The sequence below is a fragment of the Thunnus albacares genome, chromosome 19, assembly GCF_914725855.1.
Source record: "Thunnus albacares chromosome 19, fThuAlb1.1, whole genome shotgun sequence".
NCBI classification, from domain to species: domain Eukaryota; kingdom Metazoa; phylum Chordata; class Actinopteri; order Scombriformes; family Scombridae; genus Thunnus; species Thunnus albacares.
The window spans coordinates 16,629,154-16,652,813 of record NC_058124.1 but is presented as its reverse complement, the minus strand read 5'-3'; the positions used below and the strand labels follow the sequence as shown (position 1 = coordinate 16,652,813).

At 38.6% G+C, this 23,660-nt stretch overlaps 1 protein-coding gene across 1 annotated transcript in view; it reads right to left on the bottom strand.

Annotated features, from left to right (window-relative positions):
• csmd3b (CUB and Sushi multiple domains 3b) overlaps nucleotides 1-23,660 on the bottom strand; it is a 385,890-nt gene that overhangs the window by 61,257 nt on the left and 300,973 nt on the right. Inside the window, exons 22-39 of the mRNA XM_044335847.1 lie at nucleotides 23,320-23,508; nucleotides 17,871-17,971; nucleotides 17,427-17,495; nucleotides 17,110-17,266; nucleotides 15,215-15,406; nucleotides 12,360-12,486; nucleotides 11,764-11,966; nucleotides 11,072-11,263; nucleotides 10,657-10,795; nucleotides 9,047-9,234; nucleotides 7,906-8,024; nucleotides 7,429-7,504; nucleotides 7,131-7,247; nucleotides 3,176-3,289; nucleotides 2,968-3,063; nucleotides 2,315-2,518; nucleotides 1,847-1,971; nucleotides 1,188-1,284 (exon numbers count right to left, since the gene is read on the bottom strand). Of these exons, the coding sequence (XP_044191782.1) occupies nucleotides 1,188-1,284; nucleotides 1,847-1,971; nucleotides 2,315-2,518; nucleotides 2,968-3,063; nucleotides 3,176-3,289; nucleotides 7,131-7,247; nucleotides 7,429-7,504; nucleotides 7,906-8,024; nucleotides 9,047-9,234; nucleotides 10,657-10,795; nucleotides 11,072-11,263; nucleotides 11,764-11,966; nucleotides 12,360-12,486; nucleotides 15,215-15,406; nucleotides 17,110-17,266; nucleotides 17,427-17,495; nucleotides 17,871-17,971; nucleotides 23,320-23,508 (2,505 nt within the window). The remainder of the gene's footprint in view (nucleotides 1-1,187; nucleotides 1,285-1,846; nucleotides 1,972-2,314; nucleotides 2,519-2,967; nucleotides 3,064-3,175; nucleotides 3,290-7,130; nucleotides 7,248-7,428; nucleotides 7,505-7,905; nucleotides 8,025-9,046; nucleotides 9,235-10,656; nucleotides 10,796-11,071; nucleotides 11,264-11,763; nucleotides 11,967-12,359; nucleotides 12,487-15,214; nucleotides 15,407-17,109; nucleotides 17,267-17,426; nucleotides 17,496-17,870; nucleotides 17,972-23,319; nucleotides 23,509-23,660) is intronic.

The following is a 23,660-nucleotide window of genomic DNA, read 5'->3' as shown; positions in this document are numbered from 1 at the left end:
CTAAGATTTTGTGGTGGTAATTTTTCACAGTTTTATGATGTTTTATAGATCAAGCAAATAATATATGAATTGAGAAAATAATCGACGGATTAATCAATGATGAAAATAATCGCAAGTTGTAGCCCTATTTACCACACAACCACAACATCTGCAGTTCAATTCTGGTTGCGAACCTTTGTTACATGTCATGCATTTCTCTACTCCTGTTTCCTCTCTCTGTCCACTTTCAACTTTCAAATAAAGGCGTGTATTTGACAGATGATGTCATAGGTTGTTTAGGAAACATCCATTCCCAGTAATGAATTAGATTGTAAGAGGATCAATTAGCTATGCAACAAACACATCTCATATGTCTTTCAATGAATCACAGATAAAAGAGCAAATGTCAGTGGATGTGTTCCTCACCCCCTGCTGGGAGATGCAGAATGGGACCAGTACAGCTCTAAGTGTAATCTTAGCAGGGAGCCACATGTCTCAAAACATGACAACTTGAAGTGTTTTTTGAACTTGATTGCATTTAACTGTCAAGATATATTTGCTGTGATCAGGTTACAACAGCGTGTCTTCTCCTTTATATAGTCAATAGAGTGTGACTGCTTGTGCAGGGCCCCTGGCTTTGAAATTATTATTTCACCACACCTAACCTGTGCAGTTGCGACAGGCCTGTTTTAATGAAGATGTTAAATGTTCTTCAGCTGTATACTCTCACTTAGTCAGACAAGTTACTACCAAATTAACTGCTGCTATCTCAATTGGGCAGTAGAATAGGTGACCCTAATTCTAACTTTCGTGAGCATAATAAACTTCTCTGCAGATGTTTTGTTTTCACCAGATTTCACCAGGAGATGTCAACAAGTGTTCACACAAGGTTGGATGAATTTGCAAAACTGATTGTCAGTGATAAATGATTGATATATTTTGATCACCTATAATCTAGAGCTAATTTTTGAAAAAAAGCTATTAAAAATACTTCCATAATTGCAATTTCATTCTTAATTGTACTGTATGAGTGATTTCTAGTGGACAGTAACTATATTGTTAGCTAGTAACAAAGAACCCATGTGCTACCGTAAAACTGCTAATCTGATGCAATTTGTGTTTCTTTAAATTGCTGATTTGCCTGGTTACATTTTGGCAAGAATGGCATTTACATGCATAACTCTTCTTTAAAATACTGAAAAATTTACCAGAGTAGCTGCCCAGTCTTGGTGCGTGGTTGTCGGCACCATCATAGAAATCCAGAGAGTCCCAGTTATGCTCAGTGGCAAAACTCACAACTTGTATCTGGAGAGACAGATAATGAGACGGTAAGTAAGAAAGTAATAGATTTTTTATTTAGCTCTTGTTTTGTTGGCTTTGTTGTAAGCACGTAGGTTGTCATTTTAATGCATCTAGTAAAATGAACAAATGTGCTTATTCTAAGAACAAAGTCATTAAGGGAGTAAAATACATGGTATCTTAAAAGACACAACTTTCAATGAAACTGTCAAACAACCAAAAAAAAAAAAGATGTGAGGTAGGGCTGTGTGTTACAAAAAACAATCATTAAATTGATGAAAAACTAAATGTTCTGAGGTGTCTGCCAAACATTTCTAACAGACTCCATTTTGTGTCAGAGTCATCTTTGTCTTTGCATTTGTCCGTGAGAGCGGTTTAGCTTCACGGAATCAAGCATTATCTCTCACAATTAGATCCTATCTAGTTATCTCTGGATGCTCCCTCTTTCACAAACCATCCATCCATTCATCCTTCTAATAATATCTTATCTTCTCTGACATCCTGCCTGCTCAGCTTTTAAGCCAATGATACATAGGTCAGCCAGGAAGCAGCATGTGACAAGCGCTACCTGTATTCCAGCCCCTTCTGGAACAGAGACCTTCCACACACAGTTCTGGTTGTTGTCGTACGGCTCTGGATAACCAGGTGAAAGGATGGTCCCGCGACGAGAGGTCAACACACCCCCGCAGGGAACTGAGAGAGAAGGGTGAGCAGACATGCCGAGCAGAAGAGTACAGAAAGAAGAGAAAAGCAGAGGTTAAAACAACATTTTGTCAGCGAGTTATTAGAGAGCAGGAGAAGGTGGGTTGCATTAAGTCTCTCCACTGCAGAGAGGGAGACGGAAAAAGGCCTATGTGACATCTCTAGCATAGGCAGGCCACAACGCTATTTGTGTTTGGGCTGTCTTTATTTGTTTGTAATTGTTTTTGAAGTGGAGAGTCCATTAATATATTATTAATAATAATGCATTTCATGATGTTACTGCATTCTGAGCAGGAAAACATGTCTTCCGTTTACTTTCTGGATTCATACATACCTATACAAGTTGGCAGGGTGTCATTCCACTGTGCCAGGTTGTCCGGTACACTCTCACAGCGTATGGCAGTAGAGCCATGCAGGACGTAACCAGGGTTGCACTCAAACTGCACCAAGGAGCCAACTGCAAAGTCATTGCCAAGACGTCTCCCAAAGCGTGGCTCAGGGACTGAACTACACTGGGTAGAGCTGGTCCGAGGTACAGCTGGTAAATGAAATAAGATGACACAATTATTAAAATATACCAATGTCAGCAGATTATTAGTTAAACTGTGGTATTGTGTATAAAAGGTCATATAGGTCATATATAAATAGGTCAATATGAAATACCCTTATTACTCTTGTAACTCAAGGTTTTTTGACGCAGTAACTAGTTTTACATACAACATCTAGTCTCTGCTATTGGGAGGAAATTTGTATGAAAAAGTCAACATGAAGTACACCTGCTAAACTAGTATTGCAAACCCAGAAGCCTACTGTAAATCTACTTTATTAGTTTGACAGTTGCTGTTTTTGATTATTACTGTTATGCAGATTTCGCTGAAATACTGCACACAATTACTCCTACTATTACTAATAACAATAAATGTAGTCCTTTAACTATAAATTACTATTTCATTGACCTAGCCTCTTGGCTACTTTTGATTTGCTGACCTTGGTAGACAAAGTGGAAGCCCTTAGCAGTTTCTGGTCCGACTGTAGTAAACTTGATCGTGATCTGATTACCAGAACTCAGAGGGAGAGATTCACCTAGAGAGAGAGAGAGAGAGATAGAGGGAGGTAAAAACACAGCAATAAAGTTAGAACTCATTTAGGCTGTCCATCCATTTGCTCATGTATCCATCTATCTAGCCGTCCTTACCAGAGTGGGACCCAGAGAGAGATGACAGTAGTGTATTTTGTTGAGTGGGCCCATCATAGATCTCTACCACATCGTTTAGAGATGTCTGGAACAACACAAACTGACCAAAGAGGACTGGGAACAAAAAAGGGAAAAAAAGATGGATAAAGAGAGAGGTTAACCTCACTTGAAAGGTGGCAAATTATTATTCCATGCCACTGTCTGCACTTGACCCTCAAATGATACAATTAACCTATAATACCTCATTTAAATTTTATTAAGCTGCAGTTTCAAATTTGAAGTCAACTATTGGCACAAAATGACATATCATGACATTTCATAGTCAAAACATCACCTTGTCTTCATCATGGGCTAGTCCAACACACCTCTCTGTCTGCTGGCTATGGCAAATCCGTGTTGTCAAGCTAGTAGGAAATCTAAGTGTTGGCCAAACTCTACTTACTTTTATCAACATATGCCATTTAACAAGATAGTTTTCTGTCTCCTCCACTATATATTTGAGCAGGTAGAGTAAACGACACATGTGGTGGCCTGTCAAACCTATATTACAAGTACTGCTAGCCCACAGACCCACAAAGATGGCTTACATTGGCTTAAAATCAATCCTGTATTTCCCACTAGGAAGGAATGTCAGCACTGTGCCCTTAATGACATGCTACAGTTGTAAGGACAGTTGTTTTACTCTGCTTCAGTACGATAAAAGGTCAAAATACTGCAGCAGTAACCAGGAATCAAACCCAGGAATCCCATGTGATAGCTGGAGATTCTGCTGCTAAACCATGAATTTTACAGTGTAGCTGTAGTGGCAGGTAGCATTAGAGAACCCCCTGGAGGCTTGAGGCCCCCATATTTGCTCAAACTAGTACAATTCTCTCTGTCTTGGATGATCATTGTGACTTTAAACCAATCATAAGTCGAAAATCAGTAGCTGTAGTTGTATAAATAAAAATCTGTTTGCAGCACATTTGAAACACACACACACACACATACATATCACCTCTCCATCTCTTCCTCCCTCGCTCCCTCTCTCCCTCTCCGCCTCTCTGGCCCCAAAGGCTGAGGTGTAAAGGATTAAATCTGAACATTGCCAAGGATATTCGGCTATAAGAAGGTCACTGGTCACTTTGTACAAGGCTGTTTCTCTCTGTGGGAGTTCTTTTCAAGCACGATCCGCATTTTGCTACAGCATTGCTCTGGCTCTGACTGTGCTTTTATGTAAAATCTAATTTTCGTGTTAAAATAATGACAAGGAGCAGGGGGGACTTCCTATTGGATCTGAATTGTTCCTGTGGGTGTGAAAGGGAATCTGACAATCAAACAAATCGTCAAAAGAGTATAGTTCTCTAGGGTAGATGAATTAAAACTCTTCTACTCATGTCTTATTGCCCTTTCATAGCTGTACATCAGGATGTGTATAGTAGTAGGATGTTGAGTGGACATAAAGAATGACAAGATTCAGCTTGTCAGCAGAAATAGTTAAAAGCTCCCTCTGTGTATAGATTCTAAGGAAATCAGAGTGATTAAGGTTTCCATCATTGCTCACTGTGATATCGACATACTGCAGAGCAGGTGGATGAGTTCACAGTTGAAACCATTCAAAACAGCACAGATTTCAGGCAGGAAGACACGCATGCACCAGCGTTCCCACACAGAGTCATTAAGCATCAACACACACTGGGAATAGCTTATGCACTGTTAAGGTCTCACAGTGGATTTCTCTCACACTGAGATAACGAAGGACAACATACTGTATATACGTACCAGCACACAAAGACGCACAAACAAGGCCACACACATACACACACAAGTGAACACAGCAGTATTTTCCCACGCTGAGTTAACCACACAACTTATTGGTAGTGAGTTTCCTCTGTTCTGCAGTCATATACACCCAGTAGATCTGTTCAGTCACTCAGGTTGCAACATGTCCAGCGAAGTTATAATCAATCCGCTGGATCTGTTATCAAATGATTGAAAATGTTTCACTATTCATTTGAAAGGCTTCTTCAGCTCTTGACATCAGATGGAGAAAATCTGGGCATCGTTCCCTGTGGAGCTGCCATGCCTCCCGATGAGCTGCCTGAGTGGGTGTCCTCGACCATGTCCTCATTCAACAGGAGGTATGGCATCTCCATGGGGGTAAATGCCAAGAGTTTTCCCCACCTGGTGATAGAACTGAAGAAGCAGTTTGTATGATTGGGGAAACATCATCAACCATTTAATAACCAGTCAAGTGGAAGGATTTCAAACAGTTTTCAAAGCAAAGTTACTGCAACCTGGAGCCTATAACCTTAAATTAATGTAAGATCACAAATTACAGATATTTTTTATGAGAATGACAGCTGCTTAAAAATCTGGGCATGGTGTAAAACTAAAGCTTTGTTTAACAAAACAATCTCTGTCTCTCACTCTGTGTGGGAGGTTCAGGGAGGCTTTCTGTGTGTCTCATACAATATGTAGGCCAACCAAATGTTAGCTCCTCTCAGTCAAAATGTCTACATGGAGATGACACTCCAAAAGCTGCTACACAAATATAATAAGACAGGAACCATCAACAGCCTCAGGGAAAGCTGCTATTTATTCATAACACCACAGGGCATAATTGGTCATTATATCCACCAATTACTGATTGTTTATAAAAGCTCAAGTCATACCCAATGAGTCATGCTAATGTTCAGTCAACCAATAATTTAGATGTCAATATGCGGTATTAAGATAGGATATTATAGATATAAATGTAAATGTGCACATCTTGAAAACTGATACTTGATACTTGATACTACAAAACAATCCCTACAAGCTTTTTCTGGAGCTCTCAACCACATCTGCTGGTGTCAAACTATGTCAAGAATGAACATTTATGCTTTATTTTTAGTCAGAACAGACGAGACATCCTAACAGTGCTATACAATAATAACAACTACTAAATTTGCATGTCAACTGATCTGTCTCCATGACAAGTCAGCAAATGACATGAGCAAGAGCAAGTAAGTGGACCTTAAATCGGGATTGTTTTGTCAAATTACTATTTCCAAAAGCAAAAATAAACTTTAATACTTGACATTGACACTGTTTGTAGTTATAACAATGTTAAACTCAGAGGTAAATTCGATTTAACCATAAATTTAACTCTTTATTCTACAGAGTATGAGAGACATTTAATATAATAATATGGTATATGCTACTAACATGAACAGTTCCAGACGATGTTACTAGCAATACCAATTATCAATGATTTTTTACACACTATCTCTGATAGCACCCTTCTTATTCCTTATCATGACCAGTAGAGGTTCACATGTCCCCTAAATGACCCCAGATTCCCAACACAGCCTCACTTAATGAGAAGAACCCCCTACAATATTCATACATTCATAACGTATCAATTATGCCTGGTTTAAGGACCACCGATCAAACGTGGCACGATAAAAAAAAAACTGCCTCATCTTCAAATGTCACTTCATTTGAAGAAACCCTGACCTGGAATCAAATAAATGATCATAGTGTCTGTCTTTTGATCATCTGCAATATCTCCACTGATACTCGTTGCAGTTTAAAAACCCCAAAGGGGCCCTTCAGGGGCTTCCATGGTATCCCCATTATAAATCAGACAAGTTTTAATGTCACTTTGTTTCACTCAGTAGAAGAACAATAAGAGCATGTCAAACAAAACACGTCAAAGAAAACTGTGATCACAGGTTTCATTCTCAAATGTTGTCTCTTCACCTACACTTCAGAGCGCTTTGCACTTGCATTTAAACTCTTAAGAATAAGGAATAAATTAGCTTGATAATGACTACTTTTTACTGCAGTTTTCACTCTAGCAAACTCAACTGACACATATAGGTATATAATTCTATAAAATATCCTCAGATGGTATTCTGTCATAGAAAATCTTGTTGATTGCAACAGTTATACAATGTGTTTATTATACCATGTATATGGATGAACTTACCAAACTCTCTAGGTACAGATATAGAGTAGACACATGTTTGTCCAGACGTGTAATTTCTGGGGAAGTTTGGTGATAAAACAGTCCCCTCTGATCCTGTAGACCGACTTCCACAGGGAGCTGGAGACAACACATGTGTACACAAACACACAAGGACAGGACAGGAAGTGAGGCACATGATCACACACACATACAGAGATGATAACAGATTGTTGAACTTAAAATAAAATAAGTTTAAGCTGTGTGTGTATGTGTGCATGGATTCTTTCTTTCAGTATGTGTGTGCTTTAGTGTGTGTTACCTTGACAACTAGGCAATGCCCTGTTCCATCCAGGTCTGCCATCATCTCCCATACTGCAGGTTAGAGTAGAATATCCCTGCAGATAAGAAGAAAAAAGAAATACTGTAGGAAAAGCAACCAACCAACCAGCCAACCACCAATCCAACCAACCAACCAACTAACTAACCAACCAACCAACCAACCAACCAACCAACCAAACATCTAATATCCCATCCCAAGAACCAACCAACCAATGAACCAACCAGCCACCAATCCAATCAACCACTAACCCAAACCAACCAACCAATGAACCAACCAGCCATCAATTAAAACACCCATTAGACCAACCAACCAATGAACCAACAAACCACCAATCTATCCAACCACCCATCTAATCAACCACCAACCAACCAACCAACCAACCAACAGACAACCCACTAACCAACCAACCACTCATCCATCCATCCATCCATCCATCCATCCATCCAATTTTTGTACCTGCAAAACATATCCAGCTTCACAGTAGAAGGTGACAGTGGAGCCAAGCTTATAATCAGATCCCAACCTGGTCCCATTTAGAACCACACCTGGGTCGAAACACGATTCCCTCAGCTTGGCTGGACAGAGAGAAAGAGATCAAGAGAGTGAGTGAGAAGATGAGGCAAAGAAAAAGCACCAGGCACACATGAATAATAAGGCAAATTAATAATAACTCAGTCCCTAGCCATAATCTAATGAGGCAGGCATTTCGTTGGCCTTTTTAACAGTCTGTTTGACTTAGCTTCCTTTGCCAAAGATGGAGCAAGAACGATAACTTCATCCCCTGGCTTTTGTATGCTACATGAACCTTGTAAATTATGGCTTTGGCCCCCCTCCCAAAAGATTACCGGCCAACCTGCATCAACTTAAGACTTAATTCCTGAGTCCACATGAAGCCAATGTTAATTCTTTTGTGCAGGTGAATCAATCTCATCCCTCTGACACATTACCTCAACAGACACTAATTCAACAGGGAGTTTGGTATGAGCAGTCATTCTTTTTCATCTTAAAATCAGCATGATGCATGCTGTCATCACTGTGGGAAGCTAACTGCATGGCACTGGTGTTGTATACATGTAGAGAGTGTTTAGGGGCAGTACAGTAGTCGTCTTTGTTAAATGTGAAAGTTCTAAACAAATTCTGGAGATATCCTGTCATCACAGGAGACATCTGAAACTTTCTATCATGTTAACTGTGAAAACCTTTAAGAGTATTTTCCAAAGCTAGTCTGGTTATGAAAAACAGATAAAACAGAAAACAGCCCCTGGTGTAATAACACCAAGCAGAGTATATTAAAATCATGTTTCAACATCTGACAGTTACAAAGTGGTTAAAAACACTCCCAGTTGGAACATGTGTCTACTTTCTATTTTTTTAATGTTTTGTTTTCATCAAACAAGACATACATGTGTTGAGTCTATTTCCAGGTGATCTAATCATGATTTATATTGTGAGTGTATTTAATGATCATACTGTACTGAAACTTGTCTGGTCTATTAAGAAGTCCCCAAGCTGTAAAGACTTGAATATCCCTCCTAAACCTATTCCAGTCCTATATACTTTATATAAGGAAGGTGGTACTATTAGCAGAATATTTTACCTTTGTATTCCAGGTGAAAGCCAGTGTAAGAAACAGACCCATCACTGCGGAATGCTAAATGCATGGTGTTTGAACTGCTCTCTATCCGTTCTGGGAGTTTGCTGTCCTGGAAGCTACCAATCAGAGGACTGTTGCTATCTGGACCATCGTAGATATACAGGAAGTCATAGTTTGGCTCAATGTTGAAACTAGAGATAGATGAAAAAAAAGGCAAATAGGAACAAGGGGTAGGGGAGCAAATAAGGACAACAGAGGTACAGACCAAGTTTAATATTTTAGTACTGAGTGTCCACCAGGAACTTAGTGTTTTACATAGTTGTTTTTGTTTTTTAATAATAGAAAGCTTATGCAGAAAGTCCCCGAGAGTGATAAGCGCATAGAAGATTTTCAGAGCATTTTCAGAGCACTGGATGGTAGAAGCTATGATTTCAATTTTCAGAAAAAAGTGTTGCAGTCCCAAAGGGTTTTGAAACTCTCATACATTAAAAACAGAAGTCAGTTTTTAATTTAGATTGATTCAAGCATTTGTTGCAAGATAAAGAAAAAGAGGACTGGCAGTTAGAAGTCTTTTATCATCTCATATGGAGTGATAATTTTCTTTCTATGGCCACTGCAGCTGAAGCAGTCTGAAAGATACCAGGAAGTCGACTCATTTTTTTATTAGTTCTTAAACCTGTTATCAATTGTTCAACCCATTTTAAATTTTGGGGGATTGCTCTATGGATGTTATTGACAATGTCTGTTCATCCAACACTTTGACCATACTAAAATGATTGCCATGGGATTTGCCACAGACATTTGTTGTCACTACAGGGTGAATCTCGATGACTTTGGCAATCTCCAAACTTTATCGAAACTTCTATTTGTCCAGCACTGGCATACCTCTGAACAGGGTACGATTTGTGGAAAAAAATCAGATGGGGGATGTTTTTGAAACGTTTTTTTATTCATGGAAATAAATCAGAACCACAGTAAGCCTATATAGACTATGAAGCATATTAGGCTATTTCTTTCAACTGTTAAAGTAACGTTAATAAAGTAATTATGACCTTTAATAAAACTATTACAAAATATGAACTTGACCACTGCATTTGCAGGAATATTTTAATCCATTTTATTTATTTAATTCATCAAGTAGCGTGATATTTTCACTCTCAGCAATGTGATGTCAAGTTCATGCCTTATCCTTTTCTCATCCAGACATATAGGAGATGTGATAATATACAACAAAACAGAAGGTCAAATGCTAATTTAACATGCCAGAATTAAATCCCCCAACTCTCCTTTCAGTACTGTGGATAGCTTGGCCAGACGTGCCAAAACACTTAAGTGTCATTCTTGCATGTCACTGTTTATTTCAGCTCTATGCGAAAAGAGAGAAACATTGGGCAAATCGCACCCTGCCTCTGAGCTTTACCTCTGAAGGGTCAAAATGGAGAGACATAAGTTATGTGTTCAAATGTTGCCACCTCAGTTAGGACAGTGCCTTTGTCCACTGTGATTACACATTTCATTGTACAGTAACAGGAGGTCAGTAAAGAAAACCCTGGATAAGCAAAGGTTTCAAAACAATCAGTGGACTTGGGCAGTTACACCAAACGGCAGGTTACCTGATGAAGGCCAGTGACAGGACAAAGTCAGAGTTGACAGCAATGAGCCAATCACAGTCCTTGGAATGGGGGTAGGGATGTGGGTAGTTAGGAGACAGTATAAATCCATTGGAGCCTGTCAGGTTTCCTCCACAAGGAGCTATGATGGAAACACAGGTGACAATATACATTAATTCTATTAAAGTCTTAGAACATTTTTTAAAATTTTGTTTAGTGATTATAAGTCATTGGATTTATATGATTTTTATGTATTCAGCAGCAAGTTCAGACTTGTAAACATCTTTTTACACAGCTGTCCTATAGGTCACTCACAGAAGTGTCCTTGAGTAAGGTACTGAGCCCTAAACAACTCCAGTTGTGTATGCAGTACATCTATTGAATGTCCCTATAAATATAAGGAAGATGGACTTTTCACCTAGGCAGACAGGCGGGCTTGGCTGCCAGTAGTATCTGTTATCCACTTGTATACAGGTGATTTTGTCGTCCCCTTGGAGCTCGTATCCTGGGTCACACTGAAAGGACACTGAATCCCCCGGCTCACGGCCATCTCCACTACGACTGCCATTCATTGGTACCCCTGGGTCCCTGCAGGCTGTGGCTACTGAGCCTGCACAGAAACAGAGGGGAAGAGAGGGGAGAAAGCAGGGAAATGGAGGAGAAAGAGAGGAGGGGAATTGTAAAAATCTGTGTCACAACGGATATCTATTGCTATTAAGCTAATGCATGAACCCAGTGCCTAACCTTATCTAAAAATAGTAGTAATTCAAGTAACTGTTTGCTACTCTATTATGAAGTATCTGCTGAGATAATTTCTGGCTAGTAAAATGAGGTTTTTAAGCAGAATATTTATACAGTTTTTGATCATATCTTAATTATTGGAAATGTTGAAATTCAGATGTAGAACCACTAAAAATAATATATTCTTATTCATCCTTTTGAGGCTCACTTAGTCTAGTCTTTGATGCATATAAACACAGATAAAAGACAAATGTAAAGTAAAAGATGATTCAGGAAACTGCATATCAAAAACCATAAATTGAACATTAGTAGGTAAATTTCATAACTCCTGTCCTTGTATTAATGTTTATAGTTGTAGGTATTACTTACTAGAGAACTGAATAGCGAATCCTGACTTGCTGATGTAAAAATCAGTCTCAAACTGAACAGTGACAGTGTTCAGTGTAGAGTGGATTCCCTCGGGTAGCAGAGAACCACTGAGCTCTGCCAAAGACATTTCATTCTCAGGTGGTCCATCCCAAACCTTCAGCATGTCGTGGCTGGCTTCAGTGTCAAAAGCCAAGAACTGAAGACTGTAATTTATAAGAAAAGTGTAAACATAATCAGAGGAGGACCAACAATTAAAGACCCACAATGAAAAGCTATTATGAGAACCATTCTGATGGCACTTCATGGATGTTGATACCTTTTCGTGGTGATTTCATATGAGTAATAAAGCTGCCAAACCACATGCTAAAGTCAATTGGTACTTGTATAAAAAATATTTTTCTATTTACAATATGCTTATTAAATTAGAGAAATACATCCAGTATAGTAGCTCAGCAGGTATAATCATAATGCAATTTCAGATTTTCACACCTGCAAACTATTTTTCATTCCCACATTTCTGCAAATGTTTTTAAATAGGCACTGCAATGAATCACACTGTTTAAAATATTGGTATGGTTTTCAGATGCCCACATTACCTCACAATGTTTCCTGAGTCCACCTCAATGGTCCAGGTGCACCGTAGGTTATTGTCATAGGGAAACGGGTATCCAGGGGAGAGAATCCGCCCTGAAGACTCACCTTTAAAACGACCACCGCATTCAGCTACACACACACACACGTAAAGAAGAGAAACATTAGAGACTATTAATCCTGTATGTACCCACATACAACTCACCAAAATGTTCATTTAGTTTGTTTGTATATCTGATTATTTGTAAGAATTGTCACAACATTGAAAACACCATCAACTCAAGCCAACCAATGAGTAAATAATGATGGTTTCCATGTGTTACTGGATGTATGACAAGTCAACCATTTATCGGTCTGAGACACTTGTTTATCAAGATAATCGGATTTACCAGGTGCACCTCACTGGCCACTGAGGAGTGATTAAACGATCACTACAGAGACAAATGGATTGAGAAAGAAGCTAACTCTCTTCCTGTGTGTATCTCTGTCTATCTCACTTTTTCTCACAAAAGAGTGGAGACAAAGTGCTGATTCTGCATTCCTCCCTAAAGAAATCACCACACATTATATAACAGAAAATAATCCCCCCCCCCTTTCTCTTTGTCTCTCTTGGTTATACACTTTCACAATCTCTATCCCCTCTCTGCTTCCCCTCCCTCCCTGCGTTCCTCCTCCCTTAGGCTCCCCTCCCTTCGTCACTAGAATATATTATTTTGAGTAAAAGGAGCAATATTAAGAGTTGGAATGGGGCAAAAGAGAGGAAAAGAGGCAAAAGAGATAGAAAAAAGGAGAGAATCAAGGGGAGTAAAGAACAAAACACTACGGGTAATAATAAGAAGCAATATAATATTAAGACTGGAGGTTAGCTGAGGTCACAGTATGTCACTGCTAAAATATAAAGTCAGGGAATATCAGCCAGTGGTTTTATGAGTGTTTCATTATTGATAGTGAGAAGGAGAGAGACTTATTAAGCTGAATCCAAAATCAGAAGTTCAGAGGCAGCAATGAAGGAAGAACGGTGCTTAAAACATCGGGTTTGCTGTTATGCTTATAACTTCCATCTGTGGCACAGCTACAGCAGCGATTTCATGTATCTGTCTGTCTGTAGCATTTGTGTAGGTTTTATTAGAGAATCATCCAATCAAATACCTACTGGCAAGGACTCCAAGTAATACAAATCAGAGCCTTTCAGACATACCAACACACTGATGGATGTGTGAAAATGTGAGTTCTGGAGCTCTGAAATTGCACAAGCAAGTAAATGACCATTATTGACTTGTTGACATCAATATTCAGAGCTGTGGTTTGTATTTTCCCATTGGTTTGAAGCCTTGAAAAATGAATTAAAAAGGCAATGATGTTATAATGGAATATTTAGAAATACATCAATGTTCAAAGGGGGAGTTGCTTCCCAGTAGGTTGCTTTGTTTCCCTAAAATGGCCATGCTTTAATACAGTGGTTTGTAGCAGAACTAAATCGATTAAAATGTGTTCATGAAGCAATTCTGACAAATAGGTTTGTCACTTGGCCCTTAATAGAGTAAGAATGGCATAAAATACAGGTTAAAAATAAGCAGAGAGACAATTATTAAAAGAGGTTTGATCTGCAGGTATCTTGTTTAAATACATAGCAAAGCATTGTGTTTGGGGGAGGTGGGTGGGTGAGGGGGGTGGAGGGTGAAAAAGTCAGTCTCCAGGAACAAGGAACAAATCACCCACTGCAGGAAATGGATCAATTGGGCAGAGGGAGTCCAGGTGGTAAATTTTCCTAGATAAATAGGCTTCTCATTGAGACTTAAAAACTACCACAGTGTGTGATATCCTGCGAAAATCAAAAAGACGATTGCACAGGAAATTGGCCTCCACCTGTTTTCCTTCCAGATTACTGAATGAATGTTCTGTGAGCAGAGAAAACTGACCCTGCACTATATTGTGGGCAGGTCCATATAGAGTAATGCTTATTGCTACCTAAAATGTGTATGTACAGTATACTAGGTGAGTTCACAGTATATGAGATATTCCAGCTGGAGAATAGGTTGATACAATAATCAATTTTGGAAGAAAGAACCCTGAAAAGAGAAAAGGAACCTACTTTTGCAACTCAGTCTCAAATCACAATGTAGCTAGCTACATAGCTACATTGGTCCATGCAAAATGTATTAGTTTCACGCTCTAAAATTGTGAGATGCCTACGTTTTTTTTTGGCCTATTCTTAAACATCATATACATTCACTGAACCAAGATTATGAAAATAAAATGCACATTTCTCGCTAGATATGTTATCAAAATGCATTTTAATGGCAAAACTATCTTAAAATATTGTATTATCCACTGAGAATAAAAGGAATGTCAGACATTTTTTTGTTTTCACAGACAGAAACCTGACAGTCACATGATGTGGACGCAGGCCAGTAGAAAAGAATATGTCTGTAGGCATCTCACAATTTTAGAGTCATTATTGTGAAACTAGTACATTTTGCGCTGTGGACCAACGCAGCTATTACACATTTTGATGTGACAATGGGTTGACTTTTGTCAGTTTTTTCCCCCAGTAAATATATCATGCTTTTGATGTTTGCCTTGTGCAGCTACCAATATTTTTGCAGCTATTCAAAAAAAAAAAAAAAAAGAAAAAAAATGGCTGCAGGCAGAAGTGGTTTGGACTGCACACTTCACAGCACACAAATGCACCAATACAAGTGAAAGCAAAGGCAACAATGAACCCTACTCACCTTTACCTCTCAAGCTTATTAAAGTGTTATTCAAGGTTCAACCCATAATTGTGTGTCTGTATATACCTGTCTCTCTCCAATAAATCTCCTTTTAAAGTGTAAACAGCTTTCCATAGCAAGAGACGTACCGATGCAGGAAGGCAGGGGGTTATCCCAGGCTCTCCTTTCGCCTGTCATACATTTCAGCGTGGAAGCCCCATGCAAGGTGTATCCGGGCTCGCATCTGTATGTGATGCTGCTCCCAGAGAAATGACCTTGGTCATTGACCTTGAAGCCAAACTGAGGCACGCCTGGGTCCTCACAATGAGACAATTCAAAACCTAGAAAGAGACAGAAAGTTCTTTACAGTGTGTACTTTTTGAAATACTCGCTATGGGACAACTAAGACCCACTGGAGAAAATTGAATTAGTTTTGTTTAGATGCATAGCAATATTCTCTTAATATTTGGCACACTCAAGTATTCTGTTTGTGAGCTCGCTGATATCACAGATCCTGTTAAGCTCTCATGCCGATTTAATAAAAAATATTATATTAGGAGCAATATTCCAATATTAGGGGAGATACTGGGGCATGAATTCACCTTATCAAATTTAATGTTGTTTTTCATAGTCTATGTAAGCTCAGTTTCCATGGTAATATTAGGAAAATTCTGTTTAGTCATTTGCACCACTTCGGAGAGCAGGATATGAAGAGGTATATAAATAGCTTATCCTTATAAGACCTTAACCAAGGTTTGATCTACGGTATTATCTGAATGATGAGGTGCGCATGGATTTGAGCTATCTTCTGGAAGACTGCAATAGGTTCATGTCTAAATCCTTAAAAATGGCCATTTGCAAAGCTGTACTTTTATCATTTGCCAATCTGCCATCATCCTGACATCTAGTGTGAATGGTTGCCATCTAAAACTGTTCACTGTAGGTTGATGTATAAGACAAAATAAATTATTGTGAATAATTCATACACAACTGAAGTTTTATTGAACTCTAGACCTCCTATTAAACATAACTAAAAACTTAGTGTGTGACATGGTAGTTCATAATGTCGCAATGTTTTTTCAGCCGATGTCCTTTTGTTTGTACGGGAAACTAACTTTTCTCTGCATCAGTATGGGGAAGGTGAGGTGCAGAGGAGTAAGTAAAGTAATGCTCCACTCTACTTTCACAGCAGAAAGACAAAACAACTTCAAAGTGGTATGCAAATCATCCTGCATGACTCCATTTAAACAATTAGATTTTCTAATTCCAACTATGCATCTAAGAGGGCACTGGTAAATGTGGGTGTGCTTTGGTGAACATCAGAACGCACCTTTAACATCTCATCCTACGCTGAAAACATAGCTCTCTGAAAGCTTTGTTAATCAAACGTGACAACTTTCTTGTGATCATGTCAGCGGTGGAATTTACAATCAGTTCTGTGATGGTTTCAGAAATGAGAACCATTTAAAATTAAATTGATTCAGAAAGTATGTTACATTTGTCAGGAATTAGTACAGCTGTCACATGGTATTTAATAACTGAATTGATGTGATTGTGATACTGACTAGCTTTTACTCTTTATGTGCTGTCTTTGTTCATACCAGCTTTACTTAACCTTGCTGCATATAACTAATGTACAGCACACTTACATCAGGCCCTAGTTGTTGGTGTTTATTATGTGCTAAGTTCAAACTAATTTGTAACACGTACATGCTTTTTTCTCTATAAAAGCTTGCTTGTTTACATGCTAATCCTGTCTACATGCAGTCTTTTTGTATGTGAACACCAACTTGAAGGCTCCAGCTACTTATTTTGTTTTCTACTCAAGATAAATGTTGTAATGCTAGTTTGAAATAGAGAATTAGAGGGGTTTATACTTGAGTACAGTTGAGTAAAGTTAAAGTTGAGTATTTTGCCAAAAGGATAAAGTTGTTTCATTTAATATGTTCTTGGTCACAACAGAACTCATACATTTGGTTTTGACTAGCTTGGGTTGTGTGCACTGCAAGTAGAAAGTTCATACTTGTTGGCTGTGTGCACTTACTGGAGTAGACCAGTTTGAATCCTTCTCCTGTATTTTCTGCATCACTGTAAAATTCCAGCCACAGATGGTTTGAAGTGGAGATCAGCGTCAGGCCCAGCATAGATGACCCAGTGAACGCTCCAAGAACATGGGCTGTGTTGTCTTTACCATCATAAATCTGGAAAAACAACAGTACAATGTAGTGATAACGCAAGTATAACATAATGACCAACCTGAGATAGTCCATCATAGTTCAAAGACAGGGATTGAGTTTTCCTCATCGTTACTGATTAGTTTAACATTTTAGGCAGTAAGAATGCGTGTGCATGTGTGTTTACCTTGAGTATATCCCCCTGGGCAAGGTGAAAAGTTCTAGCAGAGATGTTGATGCCTTTCCCAGCCTGCACCTGGTTATCAATACACAGTGAAATGTGCCAAAAGTTAACATTCCTATGGAAGCCCAGAATCTATATTAAATTATGTTGCCTGAGCCACTAAATAAACCAATAAACTATCTTCTTCAGCTACCTCACCTTAGCATCAAGAATCAACATGCAACCAAATTTAGATTTATTGACTGACAAAGTGGAAAACATGAACTCACAAAGATTTGAAGATAGCAAATAACTTCCACTCATTTTCATAATAAATTTTATATTTGTACCAGCATGCAAATATTTAGAGTATTTTTTATAAAGTAACTACAAGGCATAATGAGCTATATTGCATTGATTGAGTAAGAACACATTAAATGTATTTTCAAATCCGCTCAGTTTGGTTACCTGAATGCTGTAGATGCACTCGTGGTTGTTGTCATAGTTCATTGGGTAGTTTGGAGAGAGAAGGATCCCTTCATTGTTTATAACTGAAGAACCACACTCGGCTAATGACGGAGACAGAAAACAGATGGTCAACGAATGGTAAACATGTTTAAAGTTTTATAATGATGTGGTGGGACCATGTGGGAAAACAGAATTACTCAAATTTTTAAATCTAACTTTTAGAATTTTTTCTTCTCTTCATAAAGTTCGATCCGACTGCATAAATGTTTTTTGTACATTGTATGAGCAGTCATATAGAACACATCAGAGGTAAAAGATTTTTTTCATCTTACAGAAGATGATGATTCCTTTTTCCTCCGCAGATGAATAAACACGTCTAACGTGTGCTTGTGTGCATGTGTGTGTCCATGGGAGCAATTTAATAACACTGTTAACCAGCTGTGTTGTCAGTCATCTATTTCTGTTAAAGAGAATGAGCAGGTAGTAAAATTCAGAAACTCATTTTCCTAACAATACCCGCTCTGCACTTCTCACATGTGTCCTCTATCCACAGTATTCATGTCCCCTTCCTCTCTTTTTTTCCCCTCTCTCTCCCCCCCTTTCTTCACCTCTCTGTGTCTCTACTGGTGTAATAGTCATATTACAGCTGTCATATCGTCAATAAATCACGCTGCTACAGTTTCCATTTAGAAAATTACCTCTCCACCCTCTCCCTCTTTCCCCTTTAACTCCCTGGCTCTTGCTCTTTCTCTCTCTCCCTCTCTATGAATAGAGCTCCTTTACTCTCCTCTACTTCAATCAACCGTTCTCTTCCGCTTCTCTCGAGTTTCCTCTTTTCTTATCCCATTTCATTCTTTTCTTTTCCTTTTGTCTTTTTCATCCTACTTCTCTCTCTTTTTGCCTTCACAGCAGTAAATAGAAGATAATGTCTACAAATTATAGAAGAGTACAGGAAAAAAGCCAAAGGCACATTTGATTTTTACAAAAGAAACTATTCTGGCCCTACTGAAAACATCCCTTTGGACAGTATTGAAAACGGTATGTTTGACCTACTAGGGAAGTAAACCACAAAAACCACCATAGAAAAACTTTTAATCTGCAAAGTATATCTCTTAAGTTAATTAAACTTACTAAAGAAACACTCACATTTGGATTTATGTGTCTTTCCATTGTTAGTCTTCTTGATTTTAAAGTTGAATGACAATGGAGGAAGCAACAAAAGCAACCAAACAATAAAAAGTTCACAAAACTATGATATTGTGCAGCTAACGCAATGCAAAGGTAGTCTTATCTTTTCTTTCCTCTCCTCTTCATCTCCTCCTTCGTGATGTGCACGACATCATACAGCAATACAAACAACACACAGGAACTAAATATAGCAAACCGCACTACACCATGGAACACGAATGAATGAATCACATTAGTCTTTGCACGTTGATGACAAAGAGCCAAAGACATAAAAACTGACACTGCTAACAGTTTGTGAAACGTTCTCATGAGCAATCTAAATCTAAAATGTCCTCTTTTACAGAACATGGATGGTAATGTCTGTCTCTCTGCACCTGTATATTATCACACTTCTTTTGGCGTTGATTCACACATCTTTTGAAGGAGTGCAGAAATATGTTGTGCTGTCTCTTTTCCTATGTGCTCTTAATGTTGCCCCTTATTGATTCTGCATTTGCACCCAAATCAAACCTCATTTGCAAATTTCTTGCTTACAATGACCCTGAAGTTAGTGGTACAGTACAAGGTATTGATCCTTGTGGGGAAATACATGCTCTGCATCTGACTAATCCCAACTATTGAGAGAAAGTAAGCAAGCACTACTCTGAATACTAATAAAGCTGAAGGAACACAGCACAAATGCAGGGAGATTAGGCAAACAGGGATTTAAAGTCATGACCCTCAATCATCGTTTTCATCTTGGCTTATTAGTATGAAATTAAAACACAAAGTTTTTTCTTTACTGATCGACAGCCAACATAAATGTTCTCCATCTGATGATCCATTCTTGTTTGGAGTGTGCCTGTGAGTGTATGTTTATAGACAAATTCCGGTTGTAGGCAGAAGTAGACAAGCTGACATTACTGCAGTGGCGCCTCACATGTAAACCCGCATATGACACAATAATGTATGGGAAAGGAGCTCACATTTTGGCCGCTTTTGCCAAGAAATATGTCCAGGAGATCCTATAATAAATAAAACTTCAACTTTCCAATTAAATTTGGTCCCATTTTACCAGACTGCTGTGCTGTTATCAGCTGCACCAGCAGTAAATTTAAAAAAAAAAAACGGAAAGTAAAAGCCACAAGACTCTGCTCCGTGAAATATATTTAACGCCTGTAAATCTCCAGTAAATCTTCATGTTGGGATCGCATTCTGAGCACTTAAGACCGAGCGATCTACTGACAGATGGTGAGCTGCCACCCTGCATATTTCTTGGCAGCTTGGTACTATGTTACCTGGTTGAAATTTCACTTTAATTTACACTCATGATGCGTTTTCAATTTTTATTGAATAGTGCATTACTTCTGATTACAATGCAAGAAATCATGTGAGTTTAATGATTCAGATCATAATAACTTCTGCTGGGTTCAATTTGCTACACACAGCACTTCCACATCCAGATTCTAGAGGTCGGACTGAAGAGTTACATTTCTTATTTCTTCCCCTAAGCCTGTGTTATAACCAATTTCAGACTCATGCTTTTAGACTCGATAACTTCCACATTTACACAGACTACCTCCATCTGTCAGAGGGGTGACTGCCGACTGTGATTAACCCAAACATCTCCTCTACCACCGTCAGTGTATATACGTTCCGTTCCACTCTGCCACTGCAGTAATGGCGGCGGTGCTGAAGAGCACAACATATAAATCAGCTGCCGGATTCGTCTATATGCATGACAGCCCATATTTAAAATTATTGTCATTAAATGTTTTGAAAACCCACTGAGACACAACTCAATATATTCAAAATGTTTCACCTCAAGTTAAAACATTCATTTCTAATGGACATGTCTTCAGCCCACATTAACTTCTTGGGCAGCATGATTATGGATTAGAGTTCAAGAAAAACCTTTTATGTTCTGACTCATCTGGTTTTAAGAGTAAATGCAAAATTGTCCTTCAAGTTACAGACAGAAACTTTAAGACAATGCCTACTTCAAACAACTAAACCCTCTTTTCTTTTTCATGCTTGAGCATCATATACAGTATATTTTGTTTTATATTGTATTGTGTGCAGAACTGTCCCTTTTACTTCAGATTATTCAATAAGTCGTTCAACAGCATCCACAGTAACAGTATGATAAAAATGTCCAAAAATCCGATATTAAATAAAAAAATTCTAATAATTTCTGATAATGTCCTTGCTTGTAAAAATAATAATTATAAAGGATTGTACAGGATTGTGAACAGGCCAAAAATCTCTGCCCACTGGTGACTCACGTCTAAGAAATATCACTGACATTTATTGTTCATCCACTGACCGAAACTTGGCTTATATAAATGTAGCTTTTGAACAGAGTGCTGTCTGTGGGACTTCTATTCAGTTTAGTGCCATTTTGTTCTTTGTATTTAATACATTTTGGACACTCTATAACAGGAAACACTGTTTCACAGAGGCACATTCAACTATAAAATCTACGTCCAAGGTGGAAATGAAGAAAATCATCGGACACGCTCCTTTTCTGTTCTGAAAAGTTTTTCCTCTTTCAGTCACATCATTATAGAGTGCAAAAGGAGCCATGTACAAAAAAATAACTAATTTGTGCTCTCGATGTCGTGCTCTCGATTTAATAATTTGTGCTCTCGATTTAGTAATTTGTGCATTTGATTTAGTTAGGCGTGCTCAAGGATTTCGCCCACATGCCAATCTCTCCTCTGGTGTACGTCCTGTCTATGGATCATTTGGATTTAATATGGTTCTATTTTGATCTTGGACTAAGATATGTAGATATACTTTAACCACAACACTGTGAATACGGGACAGAATATGGAATAATGGACTTTTTCACCATAAACATTTTCATGCTCCTGTGGATGTCATTCGGTTCATAAAAACTCAGCTTCAGGGTTGTGGACGATAAGCGATAGCTTACAGAAAATGGATGGATGGATGGATAATACATCCATCCATTTTCTATAGGCTATTGCTTATCCTCCGGAGAGTTGCGGGGGAGCTGGAGCAGATCTCAGCTGGCATTGGGTGAGAGGTGGGCTACACCCTGGACTGGTCGCCAGTCAATCACAGGGCTGACATACAGAAACAGACAACCATTCACAGACCTACAGGTAATTTAGAATTGCCAATTAATCTAACTTGCATGTTTTTGGTCTGTGGGAAGAAGCAGGAGCACGTGGAGAGAACACAGGCAAGCATGGGGAGAACATGCAAACATATATTACTAAATCAGGAGCACAAAATAGTCTTTTTTTTCTCCACGGCCCCTCCCGGGCTCTGTACTTCCTTAACCTTTGTATTTGTGCCATTTTCTTCACTGTCTTTTAAAAGCAAACAAAGTTCTTGGCCTTGTGTGTTTGCTTTTGAACTGAGGCTGCCCAGGTTCATAAAAATATACCATGACATTCAGAACTATGTATTTTTCCTTGTCAACAATCTGGGCAAACATTTCTGTGTTTGCAAAGAACCTCAAGACACTGGCAGCAAAGCAGCAGCCTGTTTTAAAGACATGTGGTCACTGGAGCCTTGCGTTCTGTTAGATCAACTATTAAACAACACGGTTCTCCTCCTTTATCTTTGTTTGTGAAACCCAGAGATAATTAAGAAAGTAAGATAAAGTATTTGCACTAATAATCAAATCAGAAACTTGTCTTGGTAGCTGAATGGCCAAAAACCCAGACAAACTATTCTATATATGTCCTCTCTTGTCTACTGTAACTCCATTTTCACTTGCCTCAGCAAAGTATCCCAAGATCGTTTACAAGTGGTTCAAAATGCTGCTGCTAAACTCAGGTCCTCCAAAAGGTCTCATGTGACACAGATTCTGATTGCTCCTCACTGGCTCCCCATCGAATTCAGAATCCAATTCAAAGTTCTTGTGATCACCTATAGAGCTCTGCATGGTCAGGCACCTGTCTACATTAGAGATCTACTGCATCAGGGTTTGCTGGTTGTTCCTCAATCTAGGCTTAAAACTAAAGTAGACTGTGCTTTTGAGGTTGTGGCTCCTAAACTTTGGAACTCTCTCCCTTTGGACTTAAGATTACTGGACTCTGTGGGCACCTTAAAAAAGCAGCTCAGACTTACCTTTATGTAATTTTTCCATTTTCTATTTAATTCTGTTTTTTAATTTGTTTTATGTCTGCATGTATGTTTATGCTTTATTTTTTCTGCGAAGCACTTTGTGATGTTTCTGCTCTTGAAAGGTGCTACATAAGTAAAGTTACTTACAGTATTGATTCTACGTCATGTTATCACATACCAACACATCTTGGTAGAGGAGCGCTCCACATTCTGCGACCACCTCCCAGACAGATTAACTCCGGTGCCCCCTCAAGGCGGTACCCCATATTGCAGGAAAATGATAAAGTGTCTCCAATGCCAAAACTGTAGCCGTTTCTCCTGCCGAACCGAGGCATTCCAGGGTCCTCACATGGCTCTAAGGTGTATTCTGCAGAAAATAAATACATAACAAATACATGAATAAACATAAAAAACTACTACAGTGGGTCAGCACTATGAAATATATGCTTTGGTTAAAATTCATGACAAGAAACAAAAAAATTATGTATGCATTTACATAGAGTAGAATTATATATGTAT